This window comes from Pipra filicauda, unplaced genomic scaffold (genome assembly GCF_003945595.2).
Source record: "Pipra filicauda isolate LSUMZ 115617 unplaced genomic scaffold, ASM394559v2 scaffold781_size139286_pilon, whole genome shotgun sequence".
In the NCBI taxonomy this organism is placed as follows: domain Eukaryota; kingdom Metazoa; phylum Chordata; class Aves; order Passeriformes; family Pipridae; genus Pipra; species Pipra filicauda.
Window position 1 is genome coordinate 42940 of NW_024104955.1, and position 21083 is coordinate 64022.

A 21083-nucleotide genomic window follows, 5' to 3' on the forward strand; every position below is an offset into this window, starting at 1 on the left:
GGGGGGTTCAGAGTCATTTGGATGCACAGCCCTGCAAGGCCTCGGGGCCCCCTCCCCACCCTTGTGCCCAGCTTTTCCTGTGCCCCCCCCCTTTCCCAAAATAGGGACAGTGGCCAGGCCTGGAGACACCCCAGCCTGTCCCCCCCCAGCTGAAACTGTCCCCCCCCCCGCTCCAGCTGAGATCCCAGTGGGGGGGACAGCTCCTGGTGGCACCAACCAGCCGCCCTGGCACCCAGCCCCTGCCCCAAAATAGCCACGGGGGGAGCTCGGGGGGGGGCTTCAGAGGGACCTGGCACAGGGGTGCCCCCCACCCCAATGCCCACAGTGCCAGGGGGGCTCACAGGGTGCACTGGGTGGGCAGGACCCTCCAGCCCTGCGGGGGGGGCTGCGGGGGGTCCCCCACGAGTGTGTGTGGGAGCGGACTGGGGGAGGGGGGGGGTCACCCGAAATGTCAGGGGGACATCGCACACCCCGCTCGGGTTACCGGCCCCCCCTCGCTGGGAGCCGCCGCACCCGGGCGTGGTGCCGGGACGGGGGAGGGCACTGGGGGGGGCTACGGGGCAGCCCCATGGACAGGCAGGGTAAGGGGGGGTTTGGGGGTGCAGGGGGGGATTGAGGGGGGGGACAGATGCAGGGGATGTGGGGTAACCCCGAGGTGGGTGGGGGGATGCTGGGGGGACACGGGGTAACCCCGAGTGGGGGGGGGGACACCGGGGGGCCACGACGCTCCTCCGAATGGGCTGAGCCGCCCCCCCGCTCCCCCCACGACCCCCCCACGGGGCGCGGCCGGACACGCGTGGCCGGTGCGACCGGCGCTGGGGAGACGGCGGCCAACCAGAGCATTAAAGGGGCCGGGAGCTCTCGGGCTCCGCTCCGCCGCCTTTGTCCCTCCTCCCGCCCGGCACCGGCGGCACCGGCGGCGGCACCGGCGGCCCCGGCGGCCCCGGCGGCCCCAATGCACCGGCCCCCGCCGCCGCCGAGCCCCGCACCATGCCCGAGCCGGCGGCCGCAGCGCAGGACGGCGACCGGCCCCGGCGGGCCCCGGCCGGGGAGGAGCGAACGGAACCGGCGGCCCCCACCGGCGTCCTGGGTACGGGGGAACCGGGCGGAGAGACCGGGGCGGACTGGGGGGGACAGAGGGGGGGTGGGGGCTGCGGGCGGCGGCGGGAGGGACGCGGGGGGGACGGGGGGGGCGGGGGGGGCAGCTCCCTGCGGCTCGATGCGGATGTCGGCCGGGATGCGGCTCTCCGGGACGGCGGAGGGGGGCCGGTGCTCCCGGCGGGGCTCTGAGCATCCCCCCGGGACGGCTCCGTGTGCCACCCCCGGGGGTCCCGCGCCGGAGCGGGGGGGTCTGCGGTTCTCTGGGGATGGCTGCTGTGCGCGTGTGTCCCCCCGGGACAGCTCCGTGCCCCCCGGGATGGGCTCCACGTGCAGCTCCGTGTCCCCCACGCACCGGTGACCACCCCAGCACCGCGTCCGTGCACCCCCCGTGTCACCCCCCACCCCAGGAAGGTCTTTTTGCTCCCCCACCCACCCCGGACAGGCCGGTGTCCCCCCCCCCGACCAGCTTCGTACCCCCAGGGCAGAGGGGTGGTGCAGGGCGGAGGCTTTGGATTGGGGGTCCCCAAGCCGTCATTGGGGTCCCCCCCCGCGTGGCGCTGGGCCAGGTGACACCCCCTGGTCGGGGGTCCGCGTGGCGGGGTCGGGCTGGGGGAGGGCGGGCAGGGCCTGATGCCCGCTGTGTCACCGAGCGGGACTCCCGCCTGGGGGTGGGTGACCCACTTCGTGCCCCCCCCCGGGACGCGGCCGCTCCCCCGAACGCTCCGTGCCCGGCGGCCGCGGGCTCCGCTCGGCGGCGGGGCCGTGCCCGAACCCGCCACGCTGCAGCTCCGGTGACCTTATCCCGGGAGCCAAGGTGAGCGGCACCGCCGGCGGGCCGGGACACGGGGGGCCGCGGGGACCGGCGGGGACACCCGGGGGGGCACGGTGGGGCGGCGCTGGCCGGGACACCGTGCCCCGTCCCCGCGGAGCCCGCGTGCTGGGGGGGCAGCGGGGCCTGAGGGAGCCGTGGCCGGAGTGGGACGAAGGTGGGTCACCCCCCAAGCCCAGCCTGGGTGGGGGGGCAGGAGAGGCGCTGGGGACCCCTCTTTTCCCATGACCTTGGGCAGGGAAACCCCCCCTGCACCTGCACCCGAGCCCTCGGGGTGGGTGCCCGCCGGGCATCGCCCCGGTTGCCCACGCGTGTGCCGGCGTGGCCGTGCCCAGGGCCGGGCCCCCGCGGTGCCCAGAGCTGCCACCCGTGCCGGGTGCCACCACTCCCGGCGGGACATAAATAATTCAGGGTGGTGAGCTCAGCCCGCCGGCGTCACCCGGGGAGCGCTGCCACGGCCACCGGTGCTCTGTGCCCGCCTGGCACCAGGGGACACAGCACCCCGGGACACAGCACTCCAGTGCTCAGGCTCCTCAGCACCCTGGTACCCTGGTAGCCCAGCACCCCAACACCCTGGTATCTCAGGACCCCGGCACCACAGCACCCCAGCACCCTGGCACACTGGTACCTCAGCAGCCCAGCACCCTGTGCCCACCCAGCACCCCGGCAGCGCAGGGCAGGACACGGCCATGCCCAGGGTGCCAGACCAGTCCCCCTCCGGGGGTGGCAGCCTGGCATGGCAGCCTGGCTCTGTCCCCAACTCCCACCCACAGAGCCGGGACAGGGCGGCCTTTCAGAGCCCGGCAGCTCAGGCGATGAGTTTGGGAGGTCTCAGCCCGGGGGGGCTGGCGGGTCAGGAGGTGCCCGCAGTTGGGGTGCCCGCAGTTGGGGTGCGTTCCCTGGAACAAGCTGCCGGAACAGGTTCGGCATTTCCTGTTTTTCCCGAACCCGGGGACCTTCCCAGCCCTGGGGCAGTTGGAGAGGCCGTGACATCCCCTGGGCAGCGCTGGCTGAGGAGGGGACGCTGAGGCAGGGAGGGGGCTGGCCTGGGAGAAACGGGGTCCTGCGGGACCCCAGCACCGTTGGAAGCCCCATCCTACCATCCCGGGGCAGGATTTTGGGATGTCCCTTGTCCCCATCCGCCCCAGGAGGTGCGATGGGGACACTGGGCTCGGGGGCCACCCCACAGTGGGACAGGGGCCGTGTCCCGGTGCTGGCACCCGCCGGGGACTGTGGGGACCGTCCCCATCCCACCTCCCCGCGGCGGCGCGGGGCCTCCCCGGGTTTCCATGGAGACCAGCTGCTTTTTCGACATCCCCATTTTTCCTGCGGTTTTCCATCTCTCGGAGCCGCGGCCCTGCCGGATCCCGGCCCCGCCGAGGGGCTGCGGGCAGAGGTGAGCGCTTTTGGGGGGGCTGCAGGGGGGCACCCCGGGACGTCCCGCGGCACCGGCACCCCGGGGGTGCCAGGACATGCTGGCGGCTCCTCCCCGGCAGCTGTCGGGGCTGTTTTTGGGCACCCGGGGCTGTTTTGGGCACCCGCAGCCGCCGAAGGAGAAACCTGAGCCCGGGGCAGCGTCACCGGGAGCGGGGCCGTGACCTCCGGCCGCGGCCGCGCCGGGGACAGCCGGGGACAAGCCGGGGGTCCCCGCCCCCGCCCCGTGACTCCTCGGGGATTGGGATCTGGTTCCCAGGGATGTGCGTGTGGGGGGATACCCCACAGGATCCCGCGGCTGCTCATCCCTTCCCTCCCCCCGGCAGATAAACTCTTCGGGAAGCGGCTGCTCCAGGCCGGGCGTTACATCATGTCCCACAAGGCCTGGATGAAGACGGTGCCCACGGAGAACTGCGACGTGCTCATGACCTTCCCGGGTAGGGACGTGCCCGGGGAACCCGGGATACCTGGAGCACCCGGGGGGGGCAGCAGGGGTGGGGGGTGTGGGATGTGGGGAGGGATGGGGACAGGGAACACGGGGAGGGCTGTGGGATGTGGGGAGGGACGGGGAAGCTGGGCAGGGGTGAGAATGTGGGGACGGATGAGGGACATGGAGAGGGATGGGAGCGTGGGGAGGGATGAGGGACATGGAGAGGGATGGGAGCGTGGGGAGGGATGAGGGACATGGAGAGGGATGGGAGCGTGGGGAGGGATGTGGGATGTGGAGATGGACGGGGGATGTGGAGAGCAAAGGGGTTGTTGGGGAGACACAGGGAATGATGGGGGGATGAGCAGGAATGGGGAGCAGGATGGGGACATGGGGGGGGGGTGGGGGATGTGGGAAAGGATGGAAATCAGGATGGGGACTGGGATGGGAATGTGGGAAGTGATGGGGGCCGTGGGGAGAGACGGGGGATGTGGGAAGCCATTGAGGACTTACGGAGTGATGGGAGACCGGGATGAGGGAGGGACATGGGGAGGGACGGGGGGTATCTGGAGGGGCGGGGATTGGGATGGGGCCCAGGATGGGGCCCTGGGGAGGGCTGTGGGCCATGGCCCGTGCTGACAGTCCCCACACAGACACCACGGACGACCACACTCTGCTGTGGCTGCTGAACCACATCCGCCTGGGCATCCCCGAGCTCATCGTGCAGGTCCGGCACCACAAGCACACGCGGGTCTACGCCTTCTTCGTCACCGCCACCTACGAGAGGTGGGCTCCCCGTGCCCCCCTGGCCCCTCAGCCGTGTCCCAGATGTGTCCCCTTGGTCATGTCCCATCCGTGTCCCAGCCATGTCCTAGCCATGGCCCAGCTATGTCCCAGCCATGTCCCCCCAGCCGTGTCCCTCTGGCCCTGTCCCATCCATGTCCCCTCAGCCATGTCCCATCTATGTCCCAGCCAAGTCCCCCCAGCCGTGTCCCCCCTGGCACGTCCCCCCAGCCGCGTCACTCTGGCTGTGTCCCATCCGTGTCCCCCTGGACATGTCCCATCCGTCTCCCATCCGTGTCCCAGCCATGTCCCAGCCATGTCCCCCCATCCCCGGCCCCTCAGCTACGTCCCCCCAGCAATGCCCCCTGGGTCATGTCCCAGCCATGTCCCCAGTCATGTCCCAGTCGTGTCCCAGCTGTGTCCCAGCCATGTCCCAGCCATGTCCCAGCCATGTCCCAGCCATGTCCCAGTCATGTCCCAGCCATGTCCCAGCCGTGTCCCAGCCGTGTCCCAGTCATGTCCCAGTCATGTCCCAGCCATGTCCCAGCCGTGTCCCAGCCATGTCCCAGCCATGTCCCAGCCATGTCCCAGCCGTGTCCCAGCCGTGTCCCTGTCCCCAGTCATGTCCCAGCCGTGTCCCAGCCGTGTCCCTGTCCCCAGTCATGTCCCAGCCGTGTCCCAGCCGTGTCCCTGTCCCCAGTTTGCTGCGCGGGGCGGACGAGATCGGGCTGCGGAAGCCGGTGAAGGCGGAGTTTGGGGGCGGGATGAGGAGCTTCTCGTGCGAGGAGGATTACATCTACGAGAACATCGAGAACGAGCTCTACTTCTTCACCTCTCAGGTGGGACACGTGGGCACGGGGCGGGATACGAGGGGTGCCGGGCAGGGATATGGGAATGCAGGGATGTGGGGATACAGGGATTCTTGGCAGGGGTACAGGGATGTGGGGCGAGGAGGTGGGGATACAGGGGTCTGGGGATGTTGAGCAGGGATGCAGGGGTGCTGGGCAAGGATACAGGGGTGCAGGGATACAGGGGTGTGGGGATACGGGGCAGGGATGCAGGGATTTGGGGATGTAGGAATGCAGGGATATGGGGATGCAGGGACATGGGGCAGGGAAGGCAGGTCCTCTCCCCCTCCCCAGGGAATTAGGGAGCCCCATCCCAGCTGCAGACTGACCCAGCCATCCCCTGAGCTGGGGACAAGGCGGGACGGGGAGGGGCCAGGACAGGGACAGGGATCGGGACCATCCCCGGGATCTGAAGCCTCCGTGGTGCCGCAGGAACGGCAAAACATCATCAGGTACTGGCTGGAGAACCTGCGGGCCAAGCAGGGAGAGGCCCTGCACAACATCCACTTCCTCGAGGGACAGCCCATCAGTGAGTACGGCACGGCAGGGCCCCACAGGGCACCTCCATGGCACTGCATGGCACTTCTATGGCACCAGAGGGCACTTCCATGGCACTTCCATGGCATTTCCATGGCACTTCCATGGCACTTCTGTGGCACTTCCATGGCACTGCGTGGCACCAGAACGGCACAGCAGTCTCCCCCCACTGCCACGCTCCCCCTGCCCACGGGGCTGTGCCATGGAGGCCCCAGTGGCCACCAGCCCACCAAGGATCCTCCCGTGTCCCCCTCCCCGTGCCCGTGTGCCAGCAGGGCGGGGGGCACACGGTGGGCACAGAGCCCTGACCTGCCACGGTCACCCCATTGTCCCTGCCCCAACCCCAACGCCTCCAGGGCTGTGTGGGGTCCCAGGGGGGGCCGGGGGGGTGGACTGGCAGTGTCCCTGCTGCCCCTGACGCCGTGTCCCCGGCGCAGTCCCGGAGCTGGCGGCCCGGGGGGTCATCCAGCAGGTTTTCCCGCTGCACGAGCAGAGGATCCTCAAGCGGCTGATGAAGTCCTGGGTGCAGGCGGTGTGCGAGGCCCAGCCCCTCGGTGAGACATCGGGGGGGGTCACAAAAGAGGGGTCTGGGAGTCCCAGCCCCGCTCACACCCCCCTCGTGTGTCCCCCTCCCCTCCCCAGATGACATCTGTGACTATTTTGGGGTGAAAATCGCCATGTACTTCGCCTGGCTGGGCTTCTACACCTCGGCCATGGTGTATCCCGCCGTCTTCGGCTCCATCCTCTACAGCTTCACCGAGAGCGACCAGGTGAGGGGGGCAGGAGATGGGGTCGGTTCCTGGGGGGGGTCACGGCAGGGGTTTCACCCTTCCTCGGGGGTTTTGACCCCCTCCCTGTGGGTTTCCATCTCTCCATGTGGGTTTCCATCCCTCCCTGTGGGTTTCCATCCCTCCCTGTGGGTTTCCATCCCTCCTTGTGGGTTTCCATCCCTCCCTGTGGGTTTCCATTCCTCCTTGTGGGTTTCCATCCCTCCCTGTGGGTTTCCATCCCTCCTCACTCCAGATTTTCCCCACAGTCCTTCAGTCCTGGTGTTGCTGCTGAGCTGGGGGGGCTGCCGAGCCCAGGGGGGTGGGGTGGGCAGGGGGAGCACCCTGAGGTTCCCCAGGGCTGGGCTGGGGGGGATACCGGGGACGAGAGGGGACCAACCCCGGTGCAGTTGGTTCCCTCCATCCCTCAGACCAGCCAGGACATCTCCTGCGTGGTCTTTGCCATCTTCAACGTCATCTGGGCCACCCTGTTCCTGGAGGAGTGGAAGCGCCGGGGGGCCGAGTTCGCCTACAAGTGGGGGACCCTGGACACCCCCCCCGAGTCCATCGAGGAGCCCCGGCCCCAGTTCAGGGTGAGGGGAGGGGGAGCCCCTTCCCTGGGGGGTTCCCCAGGGTTCCCACCAGCACTGGGGTCCCAGAGGGAAGGGGGGGTCACAGCTCGTTGTGCCCCCCCCCCCAATTAGGGCATTAAGAGGATCAGCCCCGTGACCAGCGCTGAGGAGTTTTATTACCCCCCCTGGAAGCGGCTGCTCTTCCAGTGCCTGGTCAGCCTGCCCGTCTGCCTCGCCTGCCTCACCCTCGTCTTCCTCCTCATGCTCGGCTGCTTCCAGCTCCAGGTGGGTCCTTGTCCCGCCCCTGCCGGGCTGCCCCTGCTCCGTGGTGACCCTGTCCCTGTCCTCGCTGTGTCCCTGCTCCTAAACTCGACCCTGATCCTGCCCCTGTCCCCACCCCTGACCCTGACCATGACCCTGGTTGTGTCCCTGTCCCTCAACCCCACCTTGTTCCTGTCCTTGATCCTGACTCTGTCCTTGTCTCCCTCCCTGTCTCCATCCCTGACCCTAATCCTGACTCTGATCCTGTCCCTGCCTCCCACCTTGTCCCCCTCCCCATCCCTTTCCTTGCCCCTGTCCCTGTCCCTGCCCCTGTCCCCATCCCTTTCCTTGCCCCTTATCCTGTTCCTGCCCCCATCCCATCCCTGCCCCTGTCCCACCCCTGCCCCTGTCCCTGTCCCATCCCTGCCCCTGTCCCTGTCCCATCCCTGACCCTGTCCCATCCCTGTCCCTGTCCCATCCCTTTCCTTGCCCCTGTCCCTGTCCCTGCCCCTGTCCCCATCCCTTTCCTTGCCCCTTATCCTGTTCCTGCCCCCATCCCATCCCTGCCCCTGTCCCACCCCTGCCCCTGTCCCTGTCCCATCCCTGCCCCTGTCCCTGTCCCATCCCTGACCCTGTCCCATCCCTGTCCCTGTCCCATCCCTGCCCCTGTCCCATCCCTGCCCCTGCCCCCGACCCCACAGGAGTTCGTGCTGAGCATCCAGGAGCTGCCCCGGATCATCCGTTTCCTGCCCAAGATCATCCTGGCCGTCATTGTCACCGCCTGTGACGAGCTGTACAAGAAGGTGGCCTACTGGCTCAATGACATGGGTGCGTGGGGGGGCCCGGGGGGGGGGCTCCAGGCAGGGCTGGGAGCTGGGACCACCCCCCTGAGCCCCCCCTGAACCTCCCCCTTTGTGCTTTGCAGAGAACTACCGGCTGCAGAGCGCCTACGAGAAACACCTCATCATCAAAATCGTCCTGGTGAGGGGGGCACGGGGGGGCACGGGGGGACTGGAGGGGTCCCAGCAGCCCTTGGTGGGGGACAGAGGGGACTGGGGGGACTGGAGGGGTCCCAGTGGCTCCGTGGGGTGACAGAGGGAATGGGAGGGTCCCCGAGGGGGACAGAGGGGTCCCAGCAGCCCCAGAGGGGCCTGTAAGGGTCCTGTGGGGGACAGGGGTGACTGGAGGGGTCCCGATGGTGCTGGGGGGTACAGAGGGGTCTGGAGGGGACCCACAAACCTCGGGGGGGAAGGACAGAGGGGGCTGGAAGGGTTCTGGTGGCACTGGGGACACAGAGGGGACCGAGGGGTGCCGGTGCCCCCCTACACACACTCACCCCCCTCCCTTCTCCCGCAGTTTCAGTTTGTAAATTCCTACCTGAGTCTTTTCTACATCGGTTTCTACCTCAAAGACATGGAACGGCTGAAGGAGGTGAGGGGCCGTGCCCGGGGCCGGCCCGAGCCCCCCCCGGCACCGCCCGGACGGACAGACGGATGTCCTCGACCCCGCCCCCCGCCACTGTCCCCCCGTGCCCTCCCGGGGTGTCCCCCCCGTGCTCCCACCACGGTCCCTGCGGCTGCTCCGCCCCCCGGGGGTCCCCGGTCCCGCTCACGGCGTCTCTCTGTCTGTGTCTGTCTGTTCTTCTGTCCCTTCCGCAGCTCCTGCTCATCTTCTCTCTCTCCCAAAGCCTCGTGCGGCAGCTCAAAGAGGCTCTTCTCCCCTTCATCCTCCTCCACCTCCACCTCTCTCTCATCTTCCTTAAGGGCCTCCTGAGCTTTTGCTGGAGACTGGGAGTATCCAAAGTAGGAGCGGGGAGGGAGGGGCGGGGCATCCCCCTTGCATCCCACCCCGGGACCCCCCCCCGGCCCCGGGAGGGACACCGGTGTCCCCATCCCCGGCCGTGCCGCAGCTGGCGGTGGCACTGCTGAGGTCCCACCCCATCCGTTGTCACCGACGGGGCGGTCACAGGAGAGGGGACACCGGGTTTTGGGTGTCCTGCTCTGGCTGCACGGCCGCGGGGAGGAGCAGGGACCCCCCCCCGGGATGAGCAGGGACACCGCGGGGACAACAGGGAGGAGCAGGGACCCCACAGGAGGAGTGGGGACCCCGCGGGGAGGACAGGGAGGAGCAGAGACCCCGTGGGGACAAGAGGGAGGAGCAGGCACCCCACAGGAGGAGCGGGGACGCCGAGGGGACGACAGGGAAGAGGAGGGACCGCAGAGGAGCGGGGACCCTGCAGGGACGGGGAGGACAGGCAGGAGCAGGGACCCCGCGGGGAGGGGCAGGCGACGGGGATGCCGCCCCCCCCCTCCTCCTCCTGCCCCGGGTGACAGCCGCGTCCCCAACAGATGCTGGCCACGCTGCTCATCACGCGGCAGTTCCTGCAGAACGTGCGGGAGGTGTCCCAGCCCCACCTGTACCAGCGGCTGCGCCGCGGGGACCTGAACCTGCGCAGCCTGCGGCAGCTCGCCCACAGCCTGCTCTGCCTGCTCGCCCCCCGCCGCCACCCCCCGCGCCCCCCGGAGGGGCCCCGCGGCGAGAAGAAGTGTCTGAACGGCGGCTGCGGGGTCCCGGAGGAGGAGGAGGAGGAGGAGGAGCGGCGGGAGTCGGACTCGGAGGAGGAGAGCGCGCTGGACTGCGGGCTGAAGCTGAAGAAGGTGAGCTTCGTGGAGCGGGCGGAGCGGCGCGGGGAGCCCGGCGGCGCCGAGGACGAGCCTTTCCTCGAGGAGGGCAGTCCCACCATGGTGGAGAAGGGCATGGACCCCGCCGCCGTCTTCGAGCTCTGCGAGGACGACGACGAGGCCGAAGGGCCCCCGGGGAGCCCGGCGAGGGCGGCGGAGCCGGCGGTGGTGCCGCGGGCCGGCCGGAGGAGGCGGGAGGAGGAGGACGGGGAGGAGGAAGGGCGGAGGCGCAACCGGGCGTCGTGGATCGACCCGCCCGAGGAGGATTACTCCACGCAGCTGACGCAGGCGGAGGTGGAGAGCTGCATGAAGAAGTACGAGGTGAGCCCCCAGGGGGAGCCCCAAATCCCCTCTGCCCGGGCAGGGAAGGACCTGAGGGGGCAACTGCCCATGGGCCAAGGTGTGCCCAGGTGGGCAGGAGGACAAGGGCACCTGGCTTGGGTCAAAATCAGTGTGGCCACAGGACCAGGGCACTCAAGGCCTCACCTTGAGTCCTGGGGTCAGTTTTGAGCCCCTTCATGACAAGAGAGACACTGAGGGGCTGGAGAGTGTCCAGGGAAGGGAACAGAGCTGGGGAAGGGGCTGGAGAGTCAATTGTATGAGGAGCAGCTGAGGGAGCTGGGGGGGCTCAGCCTGGAGAAAAGGAGGCTCAGGGGGGACCTTCTCACTCTGTCCAACTCCCTGACTCCCGGGGAGCAGGGGGGAGTCGGGCTCTGTTCCCAGGGAACAAGGGACATGATGAGAGGGAATGGCCTCAAGCTGTGCCAGGGGAGGGTCAGGTTGGATTCGGGGAAATATTCCTTCCTGGAAAGGGTGCTCAGGCATTGGCAGGGGCTGCCCAGGGAGGTTTGGAGTCCCCACCCCTGGAGGTGTCCGAGGAAGGCCTGGCCGTGGCCCTCAGTGCTCTGGGCTGGGTGACAAGCTGGGGATGGAGCACAGGGGGGACTCGATGACCTTGGAGCTCTTGTCCCCAGGACACCTTCCAGGACTACCAGGAGATGTTCATCCAGTTCGGGTACGTGGTGCTGTTCTCCTCGGCCTTCCCCCTGGCCGCCATGTGTGCCCTGGTCAACAACGTCATCGAGATCCGCAGCGACGCCTTCAAGCTCTGCACGGGGCTGCAGAGACCCTTCGGCCAGCGCGTCGAGAGCATCGGCCAGTGGCAGGTGGGCTGAGGGGCTGGGGGGCTCTGAGGGGCTCCGGGGGGGCTCCGAGGGGGGCTCAGCCCCCGGGGGCTCACCCTGGGCACCGCCGCTCTTGCAGAAGGTGATGGAGGCCATGGGCGTCCTGGCCATCGTGGTCAACTGTTACCTGATCGCCCAGTGTGGGCAGCTCCAGAGGCTCTTCCCGTGGCTCAGCCCCGAGGGAGCCATCATCTCCGTGGTGGTGCTGGAGGTACGGAATTGGCGCCGGGATTCACGGCCGGGGGTTTGTGTAGGGTCTCCCCGGGCGGTGCCAGGGTGTGGTCATGGCCCGGGGATCCCACAGATCTTCCCTTCCCTTCCTCTCTACTCGCATATGTGGACATGAACATCCCTGGACATGAACATCCCTGGACATGAACATCCCTGGGCATGTTCATCCCACACAGGCCCATCCCGCCTGTGCCATGCACATGCCTGGATAGTCACATCCCTGGGCAGGCAAATCCCTGGAAACCCACCCCCCCGACGTGTCCATCCCACACGTGCACATCCCTGGACATGTTCCCTGCAGGCAGCTCGTGCTGCCAAACAAGGGGTGGGGTCTGGAATCCCCCCCTGCTGTTATTGTAGGGTCTCCCCGTTCCCCACGGGATTTTGGAGGGGGTGGCAGTGCCAGGGGAGCTCAGCCAGATCCGTGTGCCCCCACAGCACTTCGCCCTGTTCCTGAAGTACATCATCCAGGTGGCCATTCCCGACATTCCCGCCTGGGTGGCCGAGGAGATGGCCAAGCTGGAATACCAGCGGCGCGAGGCCTTCAAGGTGGGTGGGGCTGGGATGGGACCCTGCTCGGGGCTGGGCACGGGGCTGGGACCCCTGAACCCAGGGCCAGGGGGGTCCCCAAGGTGTCCCTGAGGCCACTGGGCTCTGCGAGGTGTCACCAGGTCCGGGGGGACCCCTGAGGTGTCCCCGGACCTGGTGGGACCCCTGAGGTGTCCCCAGACCTGGTGGGACCCCTGAGGTGTCCCCGGACCTGGTGGGACCCCTGAGGTGTCCCTGGACCTGGTGGGACCCCTGAGGTGTCCCTGGACCTCGTGGACTCCCCAGGGTGTTTCCAGGGCCAGTGGGTTCCCCGAGGTGTTTCCAGGGATGGGTGGGCTGCTCCCCAGGGTGTCCCTGGACCTTGTGGGTTCCCGGGGTGTCCCCGGACCTGGTGGGCTCCCCGAGGCACTCCTGGGGTGGGAGGGCTCCCCGGCGTGTCCCGGTGGCCGCCCCGGGGCTGACGCGCTCCCGTCGGCAGAAGCACGAGCGGCAGGCGCAGCACCACTTCCAGCAGCAGCAGCGGCGCAAGCGGGAGGAGGAGGAGCGGCAGCGCCACGCCGAGTACCAGGCGCGGAAGGAGCGCGAATCCAGCCGGGATGAGGCCAAGCCCGAGGCCGCCGGGCAGGACCCGGCCCACGAGAAGAGCCAGAGCAAAGGGAAGGGCTCCGGGGGCTCCTCGCACGGCTCCGACAAGCCCAAGCGCCCCAGCTCCCTCCTGGCCACCAACAACGTGATGAAGCTGAAGCAGATCATCCCCCTGCAGGGCAAGTTCCTGTCGGGGGGGGCCGGCGCCGGCGGCACGGCCACCGCCAGGTCCCCGCAGTCGCCCACGGGCAGCGAGAACAAGCTGCCCGGATTCCTCAGCTTCAAGTTCCTCAAATCCCCGGAGACTAAGCGGGACGCGGGCACCGAGAAGGTCCAGTCCCCCACCAAGCCATTCAACCCCGGCAAGCTCTTCAACTTCGGCAAGTCCGAAGGGGCCGCGGGCAACGGCGGCACGGCCGGGGCATCGCCCCAGCCCCGGCCCGGCCCCTCGGCGGACCCCGAGCGCTCGGTGCCCAGCAAGTCCCACCTCAACGGGGCTGCGGAGGAGGGGGGCCGGGAGGAGCCGGAGAGCCGGGCGGAGGAGGAGAGCGGCGGTTATAGGCTCTAACCGGGGCTTTCGGGGGGCCGGGAGCGCGGGGGGCCGCCCGCTCGCTCCTCCGGGCAGCCGTGGCCATCGGCAGCCTCTCGCCCCCCCTGGCCGCCCCCCCGCTCGGGGCCGGGCCGAGCCCACCGGCCGCCAGCCCCTCGCTCTGCCCCGGCCCCCTCTGCTGCGTCCCCTCGTGCCCCCCCGGCCCCTCCGCCGGGACCCGCTGCCACCCCGGACCCCGCACCGAGGATTCCTGAGCGGCGGCGTGGATGGAGCGTCCCGGCGGCTTTCCGTGCCCGCGGGTGGGAGTTATCCCGGTGTGGCTCCGCGCCGCTCCCGGACCCTCCGGGGCCGCCCGCCGGGAGGGTCGGGATTCCCGGGATCGGCGGCCAGAGGAGCCCGATTCAGCCGTGCCTACACCCCCTGCCCTCCGGCCATGGCACCGTGCCCTGCTCCGTCCCGCTCCCGCCGCCTCCGCCCCGGATCCTTCCCAGCACCGGGACCTTTTCCTGCCGCGGGATGGAGCGGGACGAGCAGCAGCCACCCGGCCCCCCCCGCACGGGCAGCGTTTCTTGCACTAAAACCCAACCAAACCCCGACGCCGGTGACTTTCTCCTCCTTCAGCCGGGGGTTGGCACCGGCCGCGACCCCCGGGACTGCAACGTGAGCCGGGACGGGCCCTTCCCATCTCCAGTTTCGTATTCCCTGGAATTATTTCGCAATAAGGCGCTCGCACACGCGGAGGTCGCGCCGGAGCCCGGGAGAAGGAAGGGGCTGGGACGGGGAGGGGGGTGGGAGCCGCTTCGCCGCCGCCGGGGGAAGGTTTTGCGGGATTTGCGTCGCCGGGTCTGGACTTGGAGCTTCCCGAGCCTTGTCCGTGCTGGGAGGGGGGGTCTCAGCTCCCCCTTCCTGCTTTGCTGCGGCTCTGCTTCGCTTTCGGGGCCGGGCCGGGGTGGTGGCACCTCGCAGGTGACCCGGGTGGGGACACCCAGCCCTGTCACTCCCCCCCGGCCCTCGCCACCAGCTCCGCTCCGCCCGCAGCCGCCCACATTCCCAAAGGGAGCCGGGGAAAGGGGAGGGGGCTGCCGGGGGTCACCCCTTCACTGTGCCTGGCCCAGGCGGGGGGGCTGAGCCCCCCTTCTCCCTCCACCACCCCCCCCAAAAAAAAAAAATCCCCCAGGCCTGGGCTGCAGAAAACGTCAGGTTGGATTTTCCCCGCCGCCTCTTTCCAGAATTCATGGAAATTTCAGTTTTGGGGGGTCTAAAGAAGCCATTTTATACAGCAATAAGGGCAGGAGAGGGCCGAGGCTCCGCCTGCTGCTCCGCTGCCGAGGGAACAGCGCAGGGAGATGTTTTCCAGGGAAAAGGGCTCCCCCCTGGGAGCTGGGGACACCCCGGAGCTTTGCTGTGCCTGGAATGGGGGGCCAGGAGGGCTCCGGGCCCTCCTCACCCTCCCTCACGTGGGGGACGCAGGGAGAGGAGGAGGAGGGAGATTCTGGGGCGAAGCCCGGGAAAAGGGAGCACTGGGAGCACTGGGAGCACTGGGGCCCAAAGCTCCCCGAGAGCAGGGAGGGGTCGGGCCGCTCTCCCTCCCTCCCTCCCTCCCTCCCTCCATTCCATCGAGTTTTCTTGCTCTGCCGCTCCCAAAAAACACCCGCTGGGCTTCAAGGGAATGACACCGATCCCGTTTCCCTCCCGAGGGAACCCATCCCGGCTCCGTCCCTCCCTCCCGGAGGGGAGGGCAGGGCCCTGCCGCAGCCCGGACCCCCCGCCCGGGGCACTCGGAACCATTTCCCTCTCCAAAGTATCTCCCTGGCTGGAATGTGGCTCCGGGGGCAGCGGCTGTGCAGGGGAGGGAAGGATTGGGACGGTTGGTTGGTCTTTTTTTGTTTTGTTTCGTTCCGTTCTGTTTTCCTTTGCGTTGGATTTCTGTAGGAATTCAAAGGAAAGGAAGGGGGTTATTTATTTCTTTTTAATTTATTTTGTCATATTTTTGTAAAACCTGCAGAAATGCAATAAAAATCTATTTCAACAAGCCCGAGGCGTTGGGGTGTCGTTATAATTACCATCAGCACGTTATTATATCGTTATTGTTGTAATTAGTGTGGCTTGCACGGTGCTCAGGGGATGAGGATCCCTGGAAAAGGCAGGTGGGGACACCACGGACACCCTTCAGGATAAAGCTCCAAGGACAAGCCCCAACCACGCCGGGATCGAGCAGAGGAAGAATAAAGCAAGTTCTGATGCTCTAAATTCTGCAAATTTATTATACACAGTATCAAACATGGAAGAGTTTAAAAAGAAACACCAAAAAAAAAAAAAAAAAAAGAAAAAAGAAAAAAGAAAAAATTCCAATGGCCACGACAATTCCAACCCGGCTGACGGGGGATTCACGGGCACCCCCCCCAGGGAAAACCCACCTTTTCCAGCCCCACGAGACGAGGTTTGTGCTAAAAACAGAGGAGTGAAGTCGCCAAGAGAGGGTGGAAGGAAGAGACTCCGGATCTTGATGCTGCAAACGGAAAAATCCGGAAAAATCTGGCACTTGGGGATGGTGGAGCCTCCTGGAGCTGCTCCTGGACACCCACCCGGGACGTGGGGGACTGGAAACACCCAAGGAAGGTGGTTAATTAAACTGAGCTGATTAATGGATGTGTCTGGGAATGGGCAGGAGCCCAGCCCAGCCCAGGGGTGACTCAGCCCAGCCCCTTCCAGGGGGATCAGTCACCCCAAATCCATCAGGAGCAGCTCCTCCTGCTCCCCCCCAGCCCCTTCCAGGGGGATCAGTCACCCCAAATCCATCGGGAGCAGCTCCTCCTGCTCCCCCCCAGCCCCTTCCCACCCTCCTGGACTCGGCCTTGACCAAAGCAGGGAAGAGCCTTTGCCCCCCCAGACCACCCCAGACCTCCAAACCCCACCAGCCCTGGGCGTGTCTGGAGCAGAATCCCGGGATCTGGTGCTGCAGGATGCAGGAGATCCCGGGATGAGCCGTTCAGGGATGGGGGGGGAGTGAAAGGTGCCAAATAAAGTTTCCTTCAGCCAGGAAAACGAGGAAATGGGAAGGCCCAAGAGCACAGATCCCCATCCTCGTGCTGCAGGAGGCAGCTCCCAGCGGGATTCACATCCCTGCGGGGCTGGAGAGAGCAGGGGTCCCATCCCGAGGGGAAGGAGAACAGGAGCATGGGGAAAAGCTGTGGAAAAGCTGTGGAAAAGCTGTGGGAAACCTCGTGCAGCCCCTCTCCCACGTGGAAACACCCCTGCTCTGACACAGGGCCGGGATTTCCAGCCTCACCAGCCGAACACTCCCGTCCCTTCAGCAGAACTGGGAATTCTGCAGAGGTTAAAAGCCACCTCTGGGAGCGTCGGGGCCACCAAGAGGACCTTTGTCAATCCCTAAACCCACCCAATTCCTCCTCATACTGGAGAAACAGGGGGTTGCTGGGAACAGGGAGATCAGTTCCTACTATCTGGGGACACACCCGGAAAGTTCTGCCTTTGAAAGGGGATCGTGGAGACTCTGGGAGGTTGGATTTCATCCCCTCGCTCCAAGATGTTCCTCCCTGAGCCCAGGTTTGGTCTTTCCAACATTCCAATGTTTTTTCCCTGATGGGCTTCACCAGAGCCACGATCCAACCCCCTCTCCTGGCAGCTGCTCCCAAATAAACACAACCCTCTCCTCCTTAAGGGAAAGGATTCCCCCGTTCTTATACATCCAAAAAAATACAATATATAGGACAAAACCTGGGAGGGACCAGCTGGAATCCCTCTGGACACGCTGTCCCACAATCCCTTGGCTGCTGGGATGTCGTTAATGCAGGAAAATAAATTAGTTTTATTAGTAAAAAAAAAAAAAAGACTGGAAATATAAGTGGGGACAGAGCTGCAGGGTTGGGAAAAAAATCCCAAGGCTCCTTAGTCTTTGCCTTAAGGCCAGTGTCAAACTCCCCAGAAAATAAAGCTTTGAAGTCAAACCTGTCCCAGTTATCCAGGAAAAAAATCAGACTAATATTTCAAAATTTGCCTCCCAGTGAGTCAGGGAATGATGGAATACCCTGAGCTGGAAGGGACCCCCCTGCGTGGGCACATCCCGGTGTTTTGGGGTTGGGAAGGACCCCGGGAGGTCCCTCAGGAAAAGCTCCCAAGGACACCAGGAGGAGACACCGACAAACCAAACCCAGCCAAGGGTCAGCCACCAACTCCAACGGCACGTCCTGGCCCCAGCTCCCTGTGGATCCACCTGAAATCCATCCTTCCCCTCCACATTCCCCATCCCTGACTCTTCCACGGGGACCTTCCCTTGCTGCTCCTCCCCCAGGAACCAGCAGGGCCCAGACGGGACCAAGAACCGAGTCAAGGAGTCACCCGACATCCCGGCGGCAGGAAAAGGCATTTCCCAACTTTTTAATGTTCTAAATGCCCCCAAAACACATCCAGTGGCTCCCACGGGGCGGGAGGAGCTGCTCCTGCACGGACTCACCCTCCCTCCACGCGCCGAGTTCTGAGAAGAGACGCACAATCCAACCAAAATACCCCAAAATTCCCCACCTCGGACAAGTAGCTCGAGTTTTCATTAAAAAAGCCAGATTTTAGTAAACAATTGGTAACAGAAACAATAAAAATCCCACTGTGCAGACATAGAAAACCCCCGGAGGGTCACGAGATCCCGGGAACAGGAGGAGAAGTCGGAGGAGCCGGGAATTGTACAAACGAGGTGGGCAAAAATCCCAGGTTTGGTGGGTTTTTTTAAGGGTTTTTCGTTGTTTCAATGCACTAAGGCACCAGGAAGTCACAGTTAGGCAAAGATCTTCCACGGAACATTCCAAGCCGAGACACTCACCATGGGAATACAGGATCAGAGGGCAGGGGGGGAGAGGGCAGCGCTGGGGGGCCAGGAAAAAAACCTGGAATGAGCTGGAGGAGGAGGAAGGGAGCGAGTGCTGGGTGCAGAGAGGGTGGAGGAGGACAGGCTGTGGGGATCCCAAATCCATGGATGGGAGGAGGACAGGCTGTGGGGATCCCAAATCCATGGATGGGAGGAGGACAGGCTGCAGGGATCCCAAATCCATGGATGGAATGAGGACAGATTGCAGGGATCCCAAATCCATGGATGGAATGAGGACAGATTGCAGGGATCCCAAATCATAGATGGGATAAGGACAGGCTGTGGGGATCCCAAATCATAGATGGAATGAGGACAGGCTGCAGGGATCCCAAATCCATGGATGGGATAAGGACAGGCTGCAGGGATCCCAAACGCAGGGATAGGATGAGGACAGACTGGGAATCACAAATCCATAAAATCCATGGCAAGGATGAGGACAGACTGCAGGGATCCCAAATTCTGGGATGGGATGAGGACAGACTGGGAATCACAAATTCATGGAATCCATGGCTGGGATGAGGACAGACCAGGGGGATCCCAAATCCAGGGATGGGATGAGAACCACAAATTCATGAAAGGGTTGAGGACAGACTGCGGGGATCCCAAATCCATGGCTGGGAGGAGGACAGACTGCAGGGATCCCAAATCCATGGATAGGAGGAGGACAGACTGCAGGGATCCCAAATCCATGGCTGGGAGGAGGACAGACTGCAGGGATCCCAAATCCATGGCTGGGAGGAGGACAGACTGCAGGGATCCCAAATCCATGGCTGGGAGGAGGACAGACTGCAGGGATCCCAAATCCATGGATAGGAGGAGGACAGACTGCAGGGATCCCAAATCCATGGCTGGGAGGAGGACAGACTGCAGGGATCCCAAACCCCTCCTGTTCGTGCACCAGAAACCCCAAACCACTCTGGCCCTGGGGTCATTCGTTCCCTGTTTCTCCATCGCTCCCAAACCACCTGGAAAAGGCAACTTTCACCTGCTCAAACCACCTGCGACATTCCCGAGGCTCCCAGCCCGCTTCTCAAGGACACAGAGGGGACACAACGGGGGTTTAGGCCAGGAAGGAACTGCCAACTCTTTAATGGTAGGTGGCGGGGCCGCCGGCGCAGCCCGGATACAGCGCGGAACAGCCCCGGCCCTGCGCACGCTCCGGCTCCAGCCGCCTCCTCCTGCCCTCCCTCGGGGCCTTGGAGCTCCTCCAAGGACTCCTCACATCCGGCTCTGGATCATCCCGGCGTCTCACGGCGCGTCCGGAGGGCGGGAGCTCCGGCAGGAATCCTCTTCCCCCCGCGGAGACCCCGGGAATGGCCCTCTGGATCTCCCCTCTGGATCTTCGGCCCGGCGCGTCCCAGGTGGCTCCAGGGGGTGGGAAGGGGCCGCCACAGCAGGAAGGGGACGTTTTCTGAGGCAGGTACGAGGTGCTAAACTACTCCGTGTCCAACTCATTCACAAAGCCGGTGCCTAAAGGGACGTTTAAAATTCCAGCATCCTGCTCTTCCTAAGGTTCTGCTTCCGACTCGCCGCCGGGGCCGGCGTCCCTGCGCCCCCGGAGGGGACGTGTGGCACCCCTGGGACGGGCAGGGGTGGGGGGGGACAGGGCCAGCAGGAACCCTCAAAGCCCCTCGGAGCCAGGCTCTCTCCAGGATCTCTGGGAAAACATCCGTGTGGTTCCCTGGTGTCGGGGGTTTGTCGACGAGGAAAAACACAGCTACGAACGCCACAACTTCAGCGACCACGGCGGGGATCAGCTCCTCGGGGCAAAGCACACAAGACATCGGGACTAAGCTACTCCTTTCCTGTCCCCTCCCGGTGACGATGCTCCTTTCCACGAGTCCTGGACCTCTGGATCCACCCGGATGAGTGACAGGTCTCCGTTTCGGCTCCTCTCGGAGCCAGGGAAGGGTTACAGGCGACAGGCACTGAACTGTCACAGTCCGAAGGGGTCGGTGGTCAGCACAGACCATGGAAGCTCACGTTTGATCCACTCCAAGTCCTGCATTCCCGGCAGGAAAAGCCGCTGTACCACTCTCCAGAGCCGAGGGACGAGGCAGGGAAGCAGCCGGAGGTGCCGAGGTGCTCCCGGAGCAGATCCAGCGGTGCCAACCCCCCTCCATCCCCTCGGCCTCTGCCGGGACACGTGGCCGGAGCGGGATGGGAGGATCCTTTTATTCCAGCCCAGGAGAAATCACAGGGATCAGGCCATTCCAGCCCGGGAGAAGGTCGGAATTTGAGAGCCACAAAAGCAACACACCTTCCACTGCAACTCCTGCAGCGCCACGGGAGGAGGCTCGTGGGCCAGCCCCGGAGACACGGCCGGGATGGAGCTGCCAAGGAATCTGCTCCCATCAACACCCCCCTCAGCGGCACCCGGGGCTGGTTTGGAATATTTGAGGGGAAAACTAAAAAAAATCGGCCCCACTCTTATGGCTGGATGGGGAACACCCGGAGCAGTGAACCCCTTGGAATACGGCAGCGGCGAAGGGACAGCCCCGGGAGGTCGCAGGGGGCAGATCCCACCCATCCACTCCAAAGTGACCGCGTGGTGTTTTTTGGGAAGGAGGGACTAAGGTTCTACTGCGTGGGCTGCCCGGTCCCACCGCTGCTCCGCGAGCTCGGGGGGCATAAATAAAAAAAAAAACAACAAAAAAAAAAAAAACCAACTTTAGGAGGATGAGGAGGAGGATGGGAAGAAAAAACCCAAACTAAATAGCTTGTCTCCCTTGCTAGTCCTAATTGTTTTGTTGCTGCTGGCCGTTGGGATGGTGGGAACAAATGGGGTGGGAGATGTGGCCAATTTACACACTTTTAGAAGAGCGTGAAGCGCTGGAATTAGCTGAAGTTGAGATCCCGTCCTCG

At 65.4% G+C, this 21083-nt stretch overlaps 1 protein-coding gene across 5 annotated transcripts; it reads left to right on the forward strand.

Annotated features, from left to right (window-relative positions):
• The first annotated feature begins 908 nt into the window (after positions 1-908).
• On the forward strand, positions 909-13935 carry ANO8 (anoctamin 8). Of its 5 annotated transcripts, none has more exons than XM_027730980.2 (18): positions 909-1090; positions 3691-3801; positions 4445-4577; positions 5275-5413; positions 5855-5951; positions 6397-6513; positions 6602-6729; positions 7137-7319; positions 7431-7583; positions 8261-8387; positions 8485-8540; positions 8916-8990; positions 9218-9361; positions 9908-10561; positions 11215-11406; positions 11504-11635; positions 12094-12204; positions 12683-13935. In XM_027730980.2, exons 1-18 carry the CDS (start codon positions 991-993, stop codon positions 13355-13357), a joined length of 3327 nt encoding a protein of 1108 aa, XP_027586781.2. In that variant the 5' UTR covers positions 909-990; the 3' UTR covers positions 13358-13935. The 5 variants fall into 5 exon arrangements, with proteins under 5 accessions (XP_027586781.2, XP_039245815.1, XP_039245812.1 ...); XM_039389878.1 differs by lacking the exon at positions 909-1090 and adding an exon at positions 1405-3326; XM_039389879.1 differs by lacking the exon at positions 909-1090 and adding an exon at positions 1406-3326 and having other exon boundaries at positions 7158-7319.
• Positions 13936-21083: the final 7148 nt, after the last annotated feature.

Bases quoted from the DNA above. Each gene is read 5' to 3' on its own strand.
- ANO8 (XM_039389878.1), top strand. From the start codon at position 3,053: ATGTCCCTTGTCCCCATCCGCCCCAGGAGGTGCGATGGGGACACTGGG. The intron at 6,730-7,136 runs GTGAGGGGGGCA...ACCCCGGTGCAG, and splicing joins GCTTCACCGAGAGCGACCAG to TTGGTTCCCTCCATCCCTCA. The intron at 7,320-7,430 runs GTGAGGGGAGGG...CCCCCCAATTAG, and splicing joins AGCCCCGGCCCCAGTTCAGG to GGCATTAAGAGGATCAGCCC.